The following is a 22001-nucleotide window of genomic DNA, read 5'->3' on the forward strand; positions in this document are numbered from 1 at the left end:
AGACAAGAAGCAATGGATGAAAACTAATCAAAGAGAGAAGCAGCCTAGAACTAAGGAGAAATTTCCTGACAGTTAGAAGAATTAATCAGCGGAACAACCTGCCTCCAGAAACTGTGAATGCTCCAACACTGGAAGTTTTTAAGAAGAGACTTGACAGCCATTTGTCTGAAATTATTATTATCTTACGCATAATTAAAAATCCCACTGCACATACAGTATATCAAATTTCTCTAACTACTCTGTCTTCTGCTATTTTAAACCCAATTCATTCAATGTCAAACTAGTCATAGTGACTGAAGAAGTTCATATTTCTGATTTCAATGGACTATGACGTGGACCTAAGAAATATGTTTTTCTGTGAGTTGAGTGTGTGAGTGCTTGCACACAGACACACAAACACACACACACACACACACACACACACAAGAAAGCTCATGTAGCAAGAAGTAAATGCATTAATTGCCTCAGTTTTAATTAAGTATTGATCCATTTGAGTTAGCACTGGCAACTATTGATTTCCCATAATGATTGAGTAGAAACAGGAAAAGGTATAGGTAAAATTTTCATGAGAGATTCCAGATTTAAACCTGGACCATTACATATGTATCATGTACCCTGGCCCTCTCAAAATGTCATTTAGCAATTTTTATATGTTATTGCAAAAATGCTGCTTAATAATGTTTGAAAAATAAGTTAGAGCAATTCATATTTAGAGACAAGTTAGATCATTTCTCAGAAAATTTATTTTAAAAAAATCTTGATACTGAATACTATTTGTGGATGTAATTATGCCTGAAAAAAAGATATTTTTCTTTTCACTTTCTAACCTTATTTTAAAAGTCAGAGAGTGACCTTTCCAATTAAACTGATTTTATAGAAATTGGTAATTATGGCTATCTTTCTCTTGAGAAATGAGACAACATTGACTTGGGTTTTTTGCCTGTTTTGACAGCATAGAAAAGAATTGGCATTTTCTAGCGATGACCTTCCCCTCACTTTTCCCCCCTCTCATTTTAGTTTGTTGCCATATTCATTCCATCCTCTGGTTGCTAAGAAATGCATTGACAGCAGAGTGAATTTGGTGACCGCGAGTTACCTAACTCCTGAAATGAAAGAGCTACAAAAAAGGTATGAGCATGTTTGAGTACTTGGCGTCCTCTGCAGATTTCTCAACATCATTTTTGAAGCTGAATATAAGTTTAAGTCAGGAAAATGACTTAAATGTGGATTATCTCCAGCCACAGAAATTTGCCATTTTAATCAGTATATCAAAATCCAGCATGGCTAAGTCACAACGTTGCCCCCACCTTGTGACAAACATACAAATGGGGCAAGGTTTATGACAGCTCTGCAGTGCTGCTAACTGACAACAGTCTGGCTGGTCTTCACCTCCCCTTCAGATGTCACTTCCTCCAGCAAGAATGGATAGCTAGCCAGGTTTTTTTCCCTCAAAATCCTTTGCAAACCATTGCTGGATCACCTTGCTTAAGAAATACGAACAGCCTTTTGGTGGTAACACTTAGCTGAGGATGAGACAAAACAGGCTAGATGATGTCATGCCTCTATATTCTGGGCTTCCCAGCCGTCCATCCCCAAGTTTTTGCTTTGTTTTATAAGCTATTAAACATGTTGTAGGCACATGAAATAACTTTTTTTCAATTTTCCCACCTCATTGGGAACTCATGCCAATGGCTTTTGGCAATTATAATAGGAAGATACACTAGATAGATAGATAGATAGATAGATAGATAGATAGATAGATAGATAGATAGATAGATAGATAGATAGACAGACTATAGATAGACAGACAGACAGACAGACACGGAAGGAAGGAAGAGGAAGGGAAGAAAGGAAAGAAAGAAAAAAGAGGGAGACATAGAGAAGGAAGGAGGGAAGTTCAAAGACTACATATGACCTATCATATTTTTCTGTGTATAAGATGCTATTTTTTCCTGCAAAGTTCAAAAATCAGATGTGTCTTATACAAATGCAGCATCTTATACACGGAAAAATAATGGTAACCTCCGCAGACCAGGACATGCCTATGTGGGTTGCCATGCCACCTGGTGCAGGTATCAAGCCCCTATGGGCTTGCCACTAACGGGTGGGGGCAAGATTGTCGGCCGATCGAACTTCTGGATTTGCCAGCTTAGCTGTTTGGTGCTCCGCTGATCGGCATGGAGAAACTCACATACCAGAGCGTCTTATACAAGGGTGTGTCTTATAGACGGAAAAAATATGGTACATATGAATTGAAAGTTGGGTACCCCTCTTTGAAGAAAAGTTACCTAAGTTAAAAACTGGTTTTTCCTCATAATTGCTTATGTGTAGAAAGCACATGTATACCAGTATAGCCTACTCACTGAAGGAAACAAGTGTGGCCCATTCTACTCACTGCAGAGATACTGTATTTGAAAACAATTTGAAATACAATTAATTGTACATACCCACCTGCTAGAGCAGTGTCTTTCAACCTTGGCCTCTTTAAGACATACAAGCTTCAATACTCAGATTTCCTCGGCCAGGATGGGTTTCAATTCTGGATGTTGAAATCCACACTTCTTAACAATTGCAAGTTGAAAAGCTTTGTGTTAGAGGATGGTTTGGGAGCTACTGAGTTCAATCAGCAGGGGAATATATAGGTAGTCCTCGACTTATGATCACAATTGAACCCAACATTTATGTTGCTAAGTGAGAAAGTTAAGTAAGTTTTGCCCTCTTTAGGACCTTTCTTGTCACAATTGTTAAGTGAATCACTACAGTTGTTAAGTTAGTAACACAGTTGTTAAGTGAATCTGGTCTCCCCATTGACTTTGCTTGTCAGAAAGTTGCAAAAGGTGATCACATGACCCCAGGACACTGCAATTGTCATAAATATAAACCAGTTGCCAAGCATCCAGATTTTGATCACTTGACCATGTAGATGCTGCAATGGTGTTAAATGTGAAAAATGGTTGTAAGTTACTTTTTTCAGTGCTGTTGTAACTTCAAATGGTCACTAAATGAATGGTTGTAAGTAGAGGGCTACCTGTACTTTGTAGAGATACCTTGCTGTTTCCTTTCACCTGACAGCTTTCCTTGTATTATAGCACAGAGGCAGCTGGCATTACCATTATCAGTGAAGTGGGTTTGGATCCTGGCCTCGATCATATGTTGGCAATGGAATGTATTGATAAAGCAAAAGAAGTGGGTGCTACGGTAAGCTCAACTGAAAAAAGAACCCAAGTCATAGCCCATGCTCCTTGTCCCCAGTTTTGTTTTTATCCTCCTCTTCCTCCTTAAAAAAATAAATAAAAGCTTTCCTCTTTTCTTTGCTTTTTCTATGAAGCATCAGCTTTTACCACATGCAAAGACAAAATGGGAAAGACAAATTCTGATGAATCTTAAATTTTGAATTTCACTTGAGAAAAGCAAGTCCATACGCTCAGAATACATTTGAAATTAATCATGATTAATTCCCACAGAAACCAATAATATGCAGCTGCTGTAATTTTAATAAATTTATAATAAATCCCATCATTTTCAGAGGGGTGTATAGTAGAATCTTGTTCATGTCTACCCATTTCTTTTTATTATATATAGATTTTATTAGTTTTTATAGGATTATGGATAAGGTGGGGACAGGATTAGGATTGGGGTTTGGGTTAGGGTTGGGGTTGGAATTGTGGTTGGGGTTGAATCCTGTTCATGTCTACCCATTTCTTTTTCTGAAGCTCATAGACAGCTATAGGATTGCCATGAACTCACTGTGTGATTGGTTTGTGCTTAGAATTTGTAGGTTTATATGAATAGATCCTAAGTTAATTTTTAATTTTTTGTTACTAGATATTATAAAAGTTAAATGAATGAATTTCTAAAGAAAACTGTATAAATGTCTTAGATGCCTTTCTGCAGAATACTGTAAAACTAGATTAATTAGAAATATAGAGTTAGGCCATGTTAAATAAATTCAGAATCTCTATTGGATAAACTAACCGAATTTAAATTGAGATCTTTATTTGCATCCACTCCAGGTGATATCCTACACTTCCTTCTGTGGAGGCTTGCCTGCTCCTGAATATTCTGACAACCCCCTGAGATATAAATTTAGCTGGAGTCCACAGGGAGTCCTACTAAACACAGTTAAATCTGCAACCTATTTAAAAAATGGAGAGGTGACGTAATTTCTCTTTAAAAATATATACATTTGTATGTTTGAGTGCCAGCTGGCTTCATACCTCTAAGGCAGGACCAGAACTCCTGGTTTCTAGCTTTCTGATTTTAACCATTGTACCAAACTGGTTTCCATGTGTATACATATATATATGTTAAAATGAAAAGTGGCTTATAGCTGTGTCAGATTGAGGAGTTTTGAAAACTGCTGATATGAACAAAGTTAGTTCTTAATGCAACATTTTCAATTTAAGTTAGGCAGAGGCAGATACAACTGAGCCAATCAAAAGACAGCCATTTTCATATCACTACCCTTTCCAGAGTTTTCTTTCCCATCTCATCCATGGCTAAAGGAAATGTAGCCTTAGTTGCCAGTCACCTGTTCTATTAACTAAATTGGCTAGTTCCTCACTGTTGGAATAATCAGTGGACAATACAGTGATATCTTCCTTGATCACCTAACCACATAACAGTTAGGTGATCAAGGAAGATATCACTCTATGGGAGAGATAAATTTGATAAATAATAAAGCAAGAAGAGTCTTTATGTTGCTATAACTGGAAACTGTTTTAAAGAAAATCAAAACATTGATGAGCTACCAGCAAGGAAGGGGAAAACCCACTTTCTCCTAATTCTGAATAGTAACCTTGGCTTTTAGGGCATAAATCAGTAAGACCAGTAAGATTTGTGGCAGTGTCAAAACTTGTCTTAAGAAGTTCCTGTTAAGGGAATGCAGACTCTGTGTGTAATGTAGCACACTGAAGGTCTTGGGAAAAAAACAGAGAAATTAGGACAGAGCAGAGACCTGAAAGGAAGTGGCCATAAATAAGACTTGGGAGAGATGTTCAACTTTCATAATTGTGGGAGACAGGCATTTTTAAAGAGGAGCTTAAAAGTTTGGCGGGCCCTGTCCTCAAATATAGTACACTTACATGATTGTTATTTTTCATAATCCTTAGATTATTAATATTCCAGCCGGAGGAGCTTTGCTTGATTCTGTTACTGTCATGGATTTTTTCCCAGGATTAAATTTGGAAGGTTTTCCAAACAGGGATAGTACAAAATATGCTGAACCTTACGGTATTCAATCAGCTCACACTCTTTTAAGAGGAACATTAAGGTACAAGGTAGGTACATTTGCCATTATAGAAGTGTGATTGATCATAGAGAGAGCATGGGCACCCACAGGGGAGGAGGGAAATGGCAGCATGGATGTCATGACTCAAGCCACATGGATTATGTATTTGCATGGGATAGGGAACAAAAGGGTGAAAAGCTGGGCTTTTGTGTTGTGATATCATAATGCACACATCATTTTTGCATCATTGTGGTTTGTAATAAATACATGCCTGTGTTAGGGAGCTGAAGGTACTGTATGTTTGTACCAGTTAAAATATTAGTTAATTGCTCTTTGGTTTTTAGTTCTGGAACAGGAGGCATTTTTTAAATAGCCCCTGCTTTATACACAGTAGTCCACAACTTGCAACCATTCATTTAGTAACTGTTGCACTGAAAAAAGTGACTTGCAGTGAGGGAAAAAAATACTTGATTCCCTGCTGATTTTGTACATCTGCCTACTGATAAAAAAATGATCAGTCTATAATTTTAATGGTAGGTTTATTTTAACAGTGAGACAGAATAACAACAAAAAAAATCAAGAAAAACGCATTTCAAAAGTTATAAATTGATTTACATTTTAATAAGTGAAATAAGTATTTGATCCCCTATCAATCAGCAAGATTTCTGGCTCCCAGGTGACTTTTATACAGGTAACAAGCAGAGATTAGGAACACACTCTTAAAGGGAGTGCTCCTAATCTCAGCTTGTTACCTGTATAAAAGATACCTGTCCACAGAAGCAATCAATCAATCAATCAATCAATCAATCAATCAATCAATCAGATTCCAAACTCTCCACCATGGCCAAAACCAAAGAGCTGTCCAAGGATGTCAGGGACAAGATTGTAGACCTTCACAAGGCTGGAATGGGCTACAAGACTATTGCCAAGCAGCTTGGTGAGAAGGTGACAATAATTGGTGTGATTATTCGCAAATGGAAGAACACAAAATAACTGTCAGTCTCCCTCAGTCTGGGGCTCCATGCAAGATCTCACCTCGTGGAGTTTTAATGATCATGAGAACTGTGAGGAATCAGCCCAGAATTATACGGGAGGATCTTGTCAATGATCTCAAGGCAGCTGGGACCATAGTCACCAAGAAAACAAGTGGTAACACACTACGCCGTGAAGGACTGAAATCCTACAGTGCCCGCAAGATCCCCCTGCTTAAAGCTTTGCTATGGCTAATTGATATAAGTAGTAATGGGCTGGATGAATGAGTGATTTGGAAAAAAAACCCCCTATATTTTATTTATATAATAGCCTTTGTCGTACTAGATTTTATGATGATACAAATGCTAGAATTTATACAACTATTGTTCCAGCATAAATGAGTGCACAATTTTCAGATTTCTGACAAATAGCCTGTTGGAAAAGTTGAAAAATCATTCAGTGGTATTCCAATATTGTCATGAGCTGTTTTCATGCTTATTAGGTTAGCAGGTCTGAAGGTTTGTGTCATTTCCTAATCCTTTCCATTTGTCTTTTCCAGGGTTATTGTAAAGCTATAGAAGGTTTTGTGAAATTGGGATTAATAAATCCAGAACCATGCCCTATGCTTAGTGCAACTACACCTTCTGTAAAATGGGTAAGTACTCTTACACCTGTTCCAAATGAGAGAAATAGAATTGAGGTTGGTATGATAATCAACTAGTTCCTGTAAATTTAGTACGTTTACAAAATGTAATGTTTTAAATTAGTGAAAATAAGAGCCAACCTGTAAAATCATTTTCTCTTGAGAGATTCTGGACACAAAGGCCACCATTGTTGAAGATTTTTTTTACAAAGTTAAAATTACAGAAAAAGTAAAAAGAACATAGAAGAGAGAAAAAGATATAAAAAGTAAAATAGAAGAAAAATGTACAGTATCAAGAAAAGAGAAACAAAAAAAGCAACTCCAATCTTTGCAGAGGTTGCAAGCATAATTAATTCCCCAAATTATATAACATAGTTTCCTTCTTCCCATCTATAATCCCCTTTAATCAATAAGTCCAGAGATCACTTTTTAACAAAAAGTTCATAAAGGATTTCTAGTTTTTTATAAAAGTAGTTATTGCTCCTTCCCTAGTCAAATAAGTCAATTTAGCAATTTCTCCACATTCTGCCATCTTCCTGATCCACTCTTCCATTGTGGATATTTGTATATTTTTCCATCTTTGTGCATATAATAGCCTCACTGCAGTTCCCATATATAAAACCAAAACTTTCATAAGTCTTTTCTAGTTGTCTGTCTTTAAGTCCTATTAGGAAAAATTCTGGTTTTAGGTGAATATTAATTTTTAAAATTCTCTGCATCATCATATGTATTTGTACCCAGCTTTTTAAAAAACTTTTTCACAAAGTTAGCAAATATGATAAAATGGCCGTTCATGGCAAACAAAGTCATTACTAAAAGCCAACACGGGTTTGTCAAAAACAGTTCATGCCAGACAAATCTTATTGCATTATTTGACCAAGTGACAAAATTAGTGGATCAGAGGAATGCTGTGGATATAATTTACTTAGACTTCAGTAAGGCATTTGACAAAGTAGACCACAACCTACTACTTCAGTGGTTCTCAACCTTTTTAATGCCGCGACCCCCAACCGGTCATAAGTCAAGGACTACTGAACTGGTCATAAGTCGAGGACTTTCCCTGCCCGGGAGTGCCACGCATGCGTGGTGCCGCCCCCTGCGCCGGCCGAGGCGTAGCTGGCAAGCGGCAGAGATGGTGCAGGGGCCACCAGCTGGCCCAGCCCAAGGGAGGTAAGGCACTTGCTGGGCCCCACACGTGCCAGCAACCCTCCCTGCGCCTGCCGGCCTCCCACCTCCCACCCCTGGCCCTCTTTTACTTACATTTTTAGTAGTTGCTCAGCAGGGAGGGGTGGAAACTTCCAGACAGCTCGCCTTCGCTGCAGACAACTTGCAGCACCGTTTGCAGAATGGGACTTTTGGCGGGCTCAGCAGGGCAGAGACAGCCTGGACAATTCCTATTGGCTTTTGAAAGCCAATAGAATTAGACTCTATTCAAGAGAGTCTATTCTATTGGCTTTCAAAAGCCAATAGAATAAAAGGGAATAGCACAGCTAAGGAAAAGGGGAAAAAATGGCGGACTACATTGTTTGACGACTCCCGTGAAATGGTCGTTCGACCCCAAATGGGGTCCCAACCCACAGGTTGAGAACCGCTGTACTACTTGATAAGATAGAAAAATGTGGGTTAGACAGCATCACCACCAGATGGATCCGTAGCTGGCTGACTGGCCGTACTCAGCGTGTGGTCCTCAATGGAACAACATCTACATGGAAGGAAATGTGTAGTGGGGTGCCCAAGGGTCTGTTCTGGGCCCAATGCTCTTCAACATCTTCATCAATGATCTGGATGAGGGGATAGATGGGGAACTCATCAAATTTGCAGACAGCACCAAGCTGTCATGAATAGCCAACACTCCAGAAGACAGGCTTAGGATACAGGAGGATCTGAACAGACTTGAACACTGGGTGCTATCTAACAAAATGAAATTCAATGGTGAAAAAAGTAAGGTTCTACATTTAGGCAAGAAAAAACAAATGCACAGGTATAGTATAGGGGGTACCTTGCTCAATAGTAGTAACTGTGAGAGGGATCTTGGGGCCCTAGTGGACAATCATTTAAATATGAGCCAGCAGTGTGCTGCAGCTGCCAAAAAAGCCAACACAGTGCTAGGCTGCATTAACAGAGGGATAGAATCAAGATCACACGAAGTATTTATACCACTTTACAATGCCTTGGTAAGGCCACACTTGGAATACTGCATCCAGTTTTGGTCACCACGATGTAAAAAAGATGTTGAGACTCTTTAGAGTACAGAGAAGAGCAACAAAGATGATTAGGGGACTGGAGGCTAAAACATATAAGGAACCGTTGCTGGAATTGGGTATGTCTAGTTTAATGAAGAGAAGGACGAGGGGGGACATGATAGCTGTGTTCCAGTATCTCAGGGGCTACCACAAAGAAGAGGGAGTCAAGCTATTTTCCAAAGCGCCTGAAAGCAGGACAAGAAGCAACGGGTGGAAGCTAACCAAAGAGAGAAGCAACCTAGAACTAAGGAGAAACTTCGTTTTTTTTTAATTATAAATTTTTACAATTTTACAATAAAATCCCTCACCCACTCCCTCCCAGCCCCCCCCAGAACCCCCTCCCCCTTCTTCCCAGAGCTGAATACAGGGTTAACTAGAATTAAAAAAAAAACCATTTAAACTTAAATACAATTCAAACAAATATAACTACATTCAAAAAAGAAATTTTTGAATACTTTAACTCCAATATATATAAAAAAGAAGAAAGAAAAAGAAGAAAAAAAGACAAAACAAGTCTACATTTCTAATCATTATCTTAAACTTTAAATATAATTATTCAAAAGCTAAATAATATTTTCTAATATCATACTTATACTGTATAAAGTTTATCCATTTTTTCCACACCAATAAATATTTCTCTTGCATTTGATCTTTCAAATAAGCTGAAATTTTTGCCATTTCAGATAAATAAGAAACTTTAAAAAACCATTCCTCCAAAGTCGGCAAAAATTCCTTCTTCCAATATTGTCCTATCAACAACCTTGCCGCTGTAATTAAGTTTAACATTAAAATAATTTCTTTATCATCACAATCAGATACAATACCTAACAAAAACAATTGTGGAGTAAATTTTATCCTTCTATTAAATTTTTTTGAATATTCCACCATATCTTAATCCAAAAAACTTTTATACTTTTACATGACCACCAAATATGATAATACGTTGCATCCAGACAGCCACATCTCCAACATTTAGGTTGCAAATTTGAGTACATACGAGACATCTTTTGTGGATCAAGGTGCCATCTATAAAACATTTTATAAAAATTTTCCCATAAGTTTTGAGCTTGCGTGAATTTAACATTCCTCACCCAAATTGTCTCCCATGTATCTAATAAAATCGGTTCTTCAAAATTTTGAGCCCATTTAACCATGCAATCTTTAACTAATTCTGTTTCTGAATCCAATTCCACTAATACACCATAAATTCTTTTTATATGAGTTCGACTTTGATCTTTAATTTGTTTCAACAAATTCTCATCCTCTTTAATCAAACCCACTTTATAATCTATCTTCCACCTTTCCAATAATTGTCTGTACTGAAACCACGAGTAATTAATATTTTCTTGTGCTAATTCATCTATAAGTTTTAATTGCCAATTTTTCCCGTCCCAATTAAGTAATTGTTTATAAGAGATACTATCCATGAGAAACTTCCTGACAGTTAGAACAATTAAGTGAAGCAACCTGCCTCCAGAAGCGGTGAATGCTCCAACACTGGAAGTTTTTAAGAAGAAACTGGACATCTATTTGTCCAAAATGGTATAGAGGTTCCTGCCTGAGCAGGGGGTTGTACTAGATGACCTCCAAGGTCCCTTCCAACTTTATCATCATCATCATCATCATCATCATCATCATCACCATCATCATCATCACCATCATCATCATTATTATTATCATTATCATTATTATTATGTTCTTGGCCTTTCCAACAACAATTAGTGATATCTATCTATCTATCTATCTATCTATCTATCTATCTATCTATCTATCTATCTATCTATCTATCTATCTATCTATCTATCTATAGATATAGTGATATATATAGATATAGATATAGTGATATATATATATATATATAGTGATATATATACAGTGAATCCAATTAAAGAATTACTTTGAGGAAAGAGGGACAGCCTATACATTTTATAAATAAATAAATAAATAAATGAAGAGAGGGAGGGAGAGAGAGAGAGGGATGGGCTGGAAGGAGCCAAATGTTGGACTTGTTGGTCTGAATGATTTCCCAAAGTTCTGTAATTCAAGCATTACAGATGGCAAACAGCCATAAATGGCATCAATATTGTTGAATATATGTCATAAAATCTCTCTAGTAATATATACCTACAGTATATCATTTTATAATCAAAATCTCTCTTATATTATAAGACAGTATAAATTTCACTTCTTTTAACCACATTCTTTCTCACTGGTCAATCTGTATGTTGTAATATGTTCTTAGTTCATGTTATCATGCACTTTTTAGCTCATCTTATATTTCATAATTCAACAGTCATTTATTTATACATTTCAGCAATTACATGTTCATCATTTGTTCTGTACCTTGTAGCTTTTTATCTATATTCAACTTCTCCCTTAATTGTGCATACGGAAACCATTAAAAAACAAATCCTTCTATGGCAGGGGTGAGCAACTATGGCCCTTTTACAACCTGTGGACTTCAACTCCAAGAATTACTGAGCCAAAATTCCAAAAGTCTACAGGTCAGAGGTGCCCACCCCTGTTCTATAGTCAGTTCTCATGATTGCAAATTCTCAATTTTCCTGTATTAACAAATCTTGATATTTTACCCATTTTTCCTTGCCTGCTGTTTCTTTTTTATATATATTTTTCTGCATTTTTTAAGACTGTGTACCTTGGTTTTCAGAATTTCAATCATTTTTCTTAAACTGTTTGTATTTAGAAAGAACTAATGTGTAAGTTGCTTGGACTTCAGTCTTCTGTCAAATATGATGAACTCCAACAGGCTGTCTACAATCATCTGAACGAGAATAAAAAACAGTTGGAAGCAGTGGAATGGTAGGAGGAAATTGTAGGATTTCCTCTCTTTTTTTCTCCACTTCTAGCATTCAGATGTTTCATATATGGGACTGTTATAATGTTTTTCTTTAAAATGTGCCTCAATCATGTTTGTCTTGAAATGTTTAGCTCAGTGAATAAATCGGTACTTGGATTTGCTTGCAAGATTACTGGCAGAGGTTAATTTATTGTTGTTTTTTTAGCTGCTAGCCCTCAAATACCCATAAGAAGAGTGTAATACTGTTTAGAACAAAAGTAACCTTATTAGTGAGACTAATTATAGAGAGAACAAAAGACAAGTACTGATTTAAAAGTATCAACAATATTCTGATTTTTGCTAAATAGGCTCAATATAGAATGCTTTACTGAAGATCACAAATCGTATGACTGAGGGAATGTAGGAGGGAGGGACACATTCCAGAGGAGTAAGAAGCAACTCAGCCTTCATTTTATGTGAGAGAGGAAGTGGGTGAAGACAGCCCCGCCATTATAGTTCACATAGTAAATTGCAGATACAGATACTAAAGCCCTCATCTGGCAGGATTATGTTTATAAATGTGAAAACAACAACTCATCTTCATTTTAGGCCTGATATCAACAGAAAAGTTTGTTTCCCCCCAAAAAAACCATAGCTTATACCAAGGCACAAAAGTTCTCTTAGACTTGATGCTTAATCATTAGGGCAGAGAATTGCCCCCTAAGAAATGGAAAAACTAAGACTTCCCTGCTACATATCTTATTTATACTATTTCTTCATAGAGTTCCTTCTCTGCACAGCAAATGTACACAAGGAGACTAAAAGCATGGTAGCAACCTGAAACCCCCTGAAAGAAATACTTCTGTATAGCTGTTCATCTGTCATTTATGTCAGAGTACCAAATTGGTGTACACCTCATAAATATATGGGGTGAACTCAGAGAGAGGCTTAATATTATACAAGTAGTCCTTGACCTATGACCATAATTGAGCTCAAAATTTATGTTGTTAAGGGCAGGGCAGTTGTTAAGTGAGTTTTGCCCCATTTTGTGACCTTGCTGTTAAGTGAATCATGCAGTCTTTAAGTGAATCTATCTTCCCCCATTGATTTTGCTTGTCAGAAGCTGGCCGGGAAGGTTACAAATGGTGATCATATGACCCTGGGACAGTGCAACTTTCATAGATATATGCCAGTTGCCATGTGTCCAAATTTGGATCATGTGACCATGGGGATGCTCATATGTGAAAAGTGGTTAGTCACTTTTTTCAATGTCATTGTAACTTCAATGGTCACTAAACAAATGGTTATAAGTCGAAGGCTACTATAATTTTGCCTGTCAGTTATTCCTGTGCAGAATGTGAAATTCGTACATCTTTGTAAATCTTATATGTACTTAGCAGAGTATAGATTTTCAGGCTTCTTTTCCCAGTTTGATGTTTTAGGGTGTGAATTTTTAATAAGAAAATTGTTTCCGAAATTTGTGTAAGTTCAGGTTACATAGCCTACCTACGTCCATGAAAATATAATTTTCAGAGTGGCAGTAATGATACTTGTTCAGATATGGATAGAATAAAAAAAACCAGCTCAAGTGCTTTATCTTCTGCCCTTTACACCTGTAGATCAAACTCTGCTGCACAGGGGAAAAGTCTTCTTGTTGTTCTTGGCATTACCTGTTTTTATCTGCCTTTCAGGCTGGGGTTACTTGGAGATGAACCTGTTCCAACAGCACATAGTATAGTGGATGCATTGGCCAAACACATGGAAGCAAAGCTCTCGTATGGTAGGCGATATGCTCTTCACCCATAGTTTTATTTTCCAATGTAGTCCTCAATTTATGACTGTAATTGAGCCAGGAATTATGGTCTTAAGTCATTGCAGTCATTAAGGGAGTCAATAGGTGATTGTCTGATTTTCCAATCATTTTTTGTGGCAGTCATTAAGCAAATGCTGCAGTTGTTAAGTGTGGTGGTCTCCCATGGAGAATGAGACACGCACGCAGGTATCTCGGGATGGGAGCCCAGAGCTGACTCCAACACCCTATTTTATTGTTACTATAGTTTTTACATCACACAGCGTAATCAAAAGACGTATATAGGGGTGGTTACAATGTATCACATAACAGACACTCTCCAGATGCAAGGCTATGCAGGTGTTCTTATCAGACCCTGTCCAAATGGTTGATGAATGTATTCTGTGTCTGGAGCAGTCGTTTGTTATCTCAAGGACTTTGTGGGAGCATGTCTATGGGCATATTTGTGCAATTAATCCCACATCTCCTCGTTTTGTGTTTTTTTAATGTTACTCACTTCCAGTTCCAGAAGGGATTTTGATTCACTGATTAAGGCGTCCTTCCTAGTGGAGGGCGTAACATTTTTGCACATTTGCAGGAGGGAGGGAATACATTGATTGCAACAACATAGCAATACAATTAATATCAAAATGGTTACTATAATAGAAATCAAAGATCGTAGCCAGGATCCATCCGGTAGCCAGGACCAAAGGGCACCCCAAATATCCACGGTGCCTGATCCATCGCTGCGTAAGGGATTATTTTGGATCATAATTTCCATTTTCCTTGCTGTAGCAGAAATATTAGGTTGAAAATCATGTATATACATACAACAATGAGAATGAATTAAAGCACATACACCACCTTTTGCTGCTAAAATAATATCTAAAGCATACCGATTTTGCAAAACTACTTCCCTTATTTCCCCCATTTCTTGATTAATCATTTTAATGCTGTTGATTGTTTCATTAAACATATAAACAGTCCAATTGTTAAGCAAATGAAGGTCCCTATAGTTCATGGCAACTCCTAGATTGGGTAGTATTCCTCTGCTGATTTGAGTCTCTAAACTACCACCCAATGTTAGGGGTGGATCCAAGGAGCCAGTATCACGTTTGTTCCGCAGGCGTCCATCAGGGAAATGAGGCAAGGCATATACAGCAGGGGTCAAAAGGCCCAGTGTACAGGTGTCTTTCCAATCCTTAGGCACCTGGCGATAGGCTCTACGGCCACATAGTAGCCACATATCGGGTAACTCATAATAACCCTGGTGAGACTCATTAGCAAATGTTATTATGGATTCCATGTCAAGGCAAGCCATGTAGGTACTGATGTTTGTCCATTGATTGCTTCGATAAGTGTTGTTTATCTTAGTAAGGTTGCTTTTGATGGATTTGCATTTCTTTGCTAAATTCCATATAATAACTTGTTGACAATTATTATAATTTCCCAAATAAGTGGCAGTACGGAATAGTCCTGTGCTATAAAAACAAAATCTGGCAGGTTCCATTATACGAGCGCCCACAGCATATGTCATATTCAAAGTTTCTGTAGTTATGTTCCACAGCTGCTTCCATCCTGTTTCATTGAACGGGATGGCATGGAAAATGAGGTCACCACGACTGTCACCAGGAATTTGCATGCAAATCCAACAGTTCGTGATGTTAAGTGTAAGAGCAGTGCGCCTGGCATCCCGTACAAAAGCATTAAAGGCCCACAGTCCCTGATCCTCATATGCCTGGCTGAGGTGGTGTACGTTGAGCCATATAAGGACGAACACAACGAGCTGGAGTCCAAATGATCTCGCCATGGTCGTCTATTGCAGCGTAGCCTCTACCCCAGGTAATGAGGGAGGCAGGCACTTTCCAGGTGGGATCAGGCAAACGTCGATAGTATACCTGGGGGCGTGAAGAATCTGTGGAAGAAGCAGAAAAATGCCTGCTTGCGGCAGTTGAGCCAGGGGTGCCAGAAACATTCAAAAGGTTTAAGGTAAAAAGTACAAGATTAATGGGTGAAGGAGGCATTATTAGTCTTCCAGAGTTAACTTCGCATTAAATTGAGAGAGTAAATCTCTGCCCCATAATTTGTGTGAAGAGGGAGGACGACAGGTTTAAATTTAGCAGAAATGCCTTTTGTGATTCGTTGTGCAGTAAGCCAATTTTTACTGGAGCTTGCTTGTTAAAGTCCTCCCACTCCCCTGACTGCCGGTGAGGATTCGAGGGGCCAGTTAGAGGGCCATTCAGCTGTTCTTATGACTGAGACATCCGCACCAGAGTCTACAAAACCAGAGAAGAGAATGCCATTGATTAAAAAAGGCATCACCAGTTTTTGGGGAGTAATTTGCTTTGTTAGTGCTAATAAATCAGAGGAAGAATTCCCAGAGTGAGGTGCATATGCAGCCTCTGGAATGGATGGTGCTGCACGTGGTAATAAAACCAAGCGTGCCAGCGTATCCCCCCGGTTCATTGTGACAGGGAGATTGGTATAAAATTGGACTTTTAGGGTGTCTCTATACGTGGGATCTATCATACCTGGAAGTACAAACACTCCTTGTTCCCGAGCAACAGGTGTGGGAAGGATTATTCCCTCTGTTTCCGGAGGCAAGGGTCCAGAATAAAGGGTTTCAGCAACCGTAAGTAGATTAGGAAAAGTAATAGAAAGATCAGAAGCCAATTTTAAATCAATGCCAGAAAAATATTGCGAAGCAGAAGGAGGAGTAAAGTCTGAAAAGGATGCAGCCTTTGGAGAGGGGTTAGCTGCAGACCCCTCTGTTAGTTTCCCCGATTGGACTGAGAGGAACGGCACTGATTGGCCCAATGAAAACCCTTTTTACATTTTGGGCACACAGTTTTGGGCTTGGCTCCGGGGATGGCAGCGGGTCGAGCCGCGCCGCCTCCTGGGGCTCTGCATTGCTTTTTAAAATGACCAGGTTTTCCACAATTGAAGCAAGTGCCTTGGGGTTGATTTCTCTTTTGGATTGCAGCTGCAAGAGTGTCCATTTGGTTCCCACAATGCGACAGGCTTTAAGAAAGTCTGCTAGAGTGTCCGTGGGACTGGAAACAAGTGGTTTAAGAATGGACTGGCAGTCCGCATTTGCATGTTCATAAGCCAATTTTATGAGGATTTCATTTGCTGCATCTCTGTTTGAAATTTGACGCTCAATGGCAACTTGCAGGCGATTCACAAAGTCTGCATAGGATTCAGTCGCAGTTTGGCGAATGGCAGAAAAAGATTGAATCGGGGTGCCAGACTCATCAACACGAGCCATGGCAGAAAGAACACAAATATTAATGATCGGAAATGCAAAGGGGGTGAAAGTTTGAGCCTGAGCATTAAGGGTAGCAAAATTGCCTTCTCCGAAGAGTTGTTCCGCTGTCCATTGTGAACCTGGGTGATTAGCTCTCTTTTGTGCCTCTCTTTTATATTCAGATTCAAAAACTACATATTGCGTTTCGTTAAGAAGCATGCGGAACAGATCTTTCCAATCTTGAGGCAACATTCAATATGCACTAGCAACTGAGTGTATCAGTCCTCTAGTATAGGGACTGGTTATGCCATAATCTTTTGTAGCCTTTTTCAATTCTCGGATCATAGCCAGGGGAAGTGCTTCCCAATCAACCACTATGCCTGCTGCGATCTGTTGATAAGTAACAGGGAACAACTCTGTCTCGGATAGTTCAGAAACGCTCAAGTCACCATTGTTCAAAGCTTTTTGAAAGGCACCACGGATGATTCCGGGCCGGGAGACAGGCGGCAAGTGGCAGGAACAGGAGAGGCTGTTTGTTGTTTATCAGGATCCATAGAATTTGCAGGGGCAGAAGGAGGGTTAAAACCTGCTCCAGGTGGTAAGGGAGTGGCCAACATAACAGATGGACTTTTGTACGATGGAGGATCTAATAAAGGCTGATGAGGCGAGTCAGCATGGGTTTGAATCAGGGTATAGGCAATTTTCCAAAGGCACAAAATCTCTGGGGGGGCTCTCGGAGACTGATGGAGGACGGCGCCGATTTTCCTCCATGTATCTACTTTTAAACATCCAGAGTCCGGATAGGATGAGCAGTTAGCCCATATGTAAGCAAGCAATTTAACAGCCTCAGATTTAGAAAGGTGACGGGTTAATTTCTGTTCCTGATCAGTAAGATATTTTTTCCTGCCAAGTAGCCTCAGCTCTTCCACATGCTGCTTTTGAGCGTGAGACATTCCACCCCCCATACTTATGAAGAGGAGTCAGTTGCTAGCAACTTCGTCGGGTGCACCAAGCCTATTCCAGGCGATAAGTAAAGGGTCGGCAGGGACGTATCCCTCAGTGGATCACGTCGGGGTCACCAGATGTGGTGGTCTCCCATGGAGAATGAGACACGCACGCAGGTATCTCAGGATGGGAGCCCAGAGCTGACTCCAACACCCTATTTTATTGTTACTATAGTTTTTACATCACACAGCGTAATCAAAAGATGTATATAGGGGTGGTTACAATATATCACATAACAGACACTCTCCAGATGCAAGGCTATGCAGGTGTTCTTATCAGACCCTGTCCAAATGGTTGATAAATATATTCTGTGTCTGGAGCAGTCCGTTTGTTATTTCAAGGACTTTGTGGGAGCATGTCTATGGGCATATTTGTGCAATTAATCCCACAATTAAGTGTATCCATTTTACCCAATGAATATTTTTGGGTGGAATCTGGAAGTTAATAAAAAGGAGGGAAATACCAGATGGATTCATCCAACCTGTCCTAATTAATGTCAAGGGAACAGCCGAGCATTGAGATGGTCAGACATTCAAATAATATAGTACAGATAGTCCTCACTTAACAGTGCTAATTGGGACTTGAAAATCTGTTGTTAATCAGCACGGTTGTGTCAGCCGTCCCAGGTTTGTTTATTCATGTCAGAAGCATCACAATTAAAATAAGGCATATATGACATAAAATATAAAATATAAAATACAAGATTAAAATATGTATAAATTAAACAGATCTTGTCTAGAAACTAGCAACATTAATTGTGTTCTGTCACGCTGCCATGAGGTCCTCAAGTGTACATTGATCGGGGAACAAAGGATAGGTATAGATATGCATTATCATTTGCATGTTGCCAGAATTGCAAAGAACAGAAGCCATCGGAGAGCCCCATTTGTTCAGAGTGTCTCTGGATCTTGTTATACCTGCAGAATGATTTCCATACTTCCCAGCTTTCATCAGACTCAGGTGCCAGCTCCTCTATAGGTTCATCCAGTGTAGGTTCTTTGTAGCTTTCCATAGATCCACTCTGCTTTTAAATTCTTCAATCTTCCATCGACCTAAGGAAGCTTTTTTTGGATTTTAATCTCGGCTGAACTGCTTATAGGCCATAGAGTGGGTGTCTAGATAATGAGGATTTGAGTCTCTCTGTAATGCTGCTGCTTCTCTGTGAACAGCAGGCAAGGCAATGTCAGCTAGGTGGTAGATCTTATCTAGAGGGGTAGTTTTAAGGCATTTGGTGAGAAGCAAAATGTCTTCAAGGAAAAAAGTCCAGTTGCCTTTTGAAAAAGCATTTTTTGGGATGGCAATAACCTGGATGACTGGAAATCCTTATAGGCATTCAGTAATAATTCTGCTACCTTTATTCAGAGCAACTTTCCCAGCATCTGCTGATTTATTTATACTAGACTGGGCAAAATGTTGTTCAACCTCCTCAAATGTTTTTTTCCTGTATAGGAATCACATGACCTTTTTAAATAGAGAAGCAAATCTTTAGTATGATTAGGGTGGGAGTTAAACTGCTGGTGTTTTTAATGCATTTTTATTTTATGGCAAACTTAGTGATAACTGAGTTTCATAATGTAAGTACATATTTTTTTTACCATTAAAACTTTATCTAGCAATAACAACACATACAAATATACATAGAGATATATTTTCAGTTCCTTCTTTCCAAAGGTGCATTAACAGTGCTCTGTGCAAATTTTTTTATTATAATCCTTTTATTGTACTTAAAGATGTATTTTCAAAAAAACATTGTCTATGAATAACAGATTGTTGCTGCTCAATATCAAATTAGTAAAAGTTGTGTTGTTCTTGAAATAGTTTTGCAGTTCACTTTTAATACACAACTTGTCAATTTTTTAAGAACAATTTCCTTTTGTTTAGGGTCTGGAGAGCGAGATATGATAGTTATGAGGAATGAAATAGGAATTAGACATCCCTCTGGTCATTTGGAAGACAAATATATTAATCTTGTGGTGTATGGAGATGATAAAGGGTATTCTGCGATGGCCAAAACGGTGGGTTACCCTACTGCTATTGCAGCAAAGATGATTCTTGAAGGTATGTATCTTTCTTCCCCTCTTTTAATTAAGGAGTCCTTGAAAGTAATGTGATTGCTTTAGGTAATTTGTTATAAAATACCTCCTGTCTATTATACCCTTCTATTTATGTAGTAAGTTAAGCCTCAGTGCCCGGGTACTTATTTTAAAGGGCTTCAGTTACATTCAGTGAGATTTTGTTAAGATATGTTCTAACCTAGAAATATGTCTGGAGTAACTTCCCATAATGGTCCTATTCTCCTATTCCTAGTATGTTCTCCATTTTAATTTTTCTTTCACCTCTCTTTCTCTGAGTGAAAGGAAGTGAATTGTTCACTTGAAATTAACACACTCGCAGTAATTTTTCAAGAATAAATAAAGACGCAAGCCTTAACTGCAAGTAGAATGCCATTGTATTTTTTATTAAATGAGTACTTACACTTTCCTAAATGAAATTTTATATTATGCTGTTATGCCCCTCTAAAATTTGTTCAAATAATAAGTTATTTCTTATTTTGTATTTCAGGTGAAATTAACAACAAAGGTATGATCGTCCCGTTGACAAAGGATATATATGGACCAATACTCAAGCATATTCAAGCAGAAGGCATTGCCTACACAACGCAGAGTGTTATCAGGCAATAAGGAGACCTCATGTTCCTCTTAGCCACCCATCCACTGAGTTTCTAATATGCACAAATTGAAGCTTGAAAATCTGCCACAGATACCTTCAGTTGAAAAGTCGTCTGTGCTGAACCCATTGAAATGAACAGAAGAGCAGCAGCGTTTCTATTATCTTGAGAACCTCTAGCCTTTGGTTCAGGTTTTCACATGAGATTATCCTATCGAATTGGGTTTATTAAAGGCTACAGTCCCAACTAACTTATTTGGAAGCAAGTCTCAATGACTTCTAAGTAAGCTGTTCTATTTGTGTACTTATCCCAATATTTATCATAGGATGGCATGGTATTTTTCTTCAGAAATGTAGGATTTTTATACATGAGGCAAGGCTCTTAAAAGGCTGTTCAAAGGTATTTTTCATTGTTTCATAAAGGCTGCAAAATTGCTGCATATGGTGAATGTTAAGACTATTTTCTAGTACAGTATTTAAAATGAATTTTTGAAACATTCTAAATTTAGAATGATTTGCTCTTTATTAGAAATGAAGAAGTTTATGATCTAAGTGCCCAAAGTATTGGTTTTCAAAAGCTCCTACTTCACCCAGATACGGTTATGTTAAGTTTTGTTATATCATTGGTCTTTTAAGAATGTATAAGGGGTAATTCATTTTTCCATGAGCCATTTTTGTAATCACTTTGTGATTTGATCCATATGCTTGATGAGTATCTACATCGATTCCTTGAATGATAACTATAGAGTCAAAAGTAGTTTGGCTTTCTTAAAACTTACATCATATTGTTGAGCTAGCTCAGTCTAGGTGTTTCCAGTTAAAGGCTACAGTTAACAGAATTGGAAAAGATCTGTTACTGGAACTTTGAAGACCTTCTCCTAAAAAGATGTTAATGTGCAATAGACCAGCCTTTCCTAACTTGGTTATCCTCCAAAGGTATTGGGACTACAGCTTCCCATATTCTTAGAATGTATGAACAGTTTTTTTGAATGTCATAAAACTGATACAGCTGTAATGGAGATATGATTTTTATAGCCAAAGGGAAAACTATTTTCCAGTTGCACTTTTAATTTCTAGAAATTAATCAGTGGCATTTTTATGTATTGAGGATATGATTGTTCGAGACATTTCTATAATATATGCAGAAAATCCTATTGTGGAGGAAAAAAGATTTACTTTGCTTTACATTTGCCAATTGTTATATTCCTTGAAATTATGTTTTATATATTGGACGACTTCTAAATTCTGAAGTGCTATATAAAGTTGCCAATTAGTTTATTTATTTACATTATTTTGAAGACAGAATATTCTGCAGTGTCTTGTAAGGTCCTTACATGGTTCAATATTGGAGAGAAACAATATATTAGGTAATATCTGATACATATAAAAATCTGTTCTTGTTCTTTAA

At 38.1% G+C, this 22001-nt stretch overlaps 1 protein-coding gene across 3 annotated transcripts in view; it reads left to right on the forward strand.

The window, feature by feature from the left end:
* AASS (aminoadipate-semialdehyde synthase) overlaps positions 1-22001 on the forward strand; it is a 52001-nt gene extending 30000 nt beyond the window's left edge. For all 3 annotated transcript variants that reach the window (XM_039328259.1, XM_039328260.1, XM_039328261.1), the window contains 9 exons: positions 1018-1128; positions 3090-3198; positions 4014-4154; positions 5112-5279; positions 6762-6857; positions 11793-11908; positions 13577-13665; positions 19808-19984; positions 20489-22001. In XM_039328259.1, the coding sequence (XP_039184193.1) occupies positions 1018-1128; positions 3090-3198; positions 4014-4154; positions 5112-5279; positions 6762-6857; positions 11793-11908; positions 13577-13665; positions 19808-19984; positions 20489-20607 (1126 nt within the window). In that variant the 3' untranslated portion in view covers positions 20608-22001. The remainder of the gene's footprint in view (positions 1-1017; positions 1129-3089; positions 3199-4013; positions 4155-5111; positions 5280-6761; positions 6858-11792; positions 11909-13576; positions 13666-19807; positions 19985-20488) is intronic.

This window comes from Crotalus tigris, unplaced genomic scaffold (assembly GCF_016545835.1).
Source record: "Crotalus tigris isolate CLP2741 ecotype Arizona unplaced genomic scaffold, ASM1654583v1 scf7180000024375.2447938, whole genome shotgun sequence".
NCBI lineage: Eukaryota > Metazoa > Chordata > Lepidosauria > Squamata > Viperidae > Crotalus > Crotalus tigris.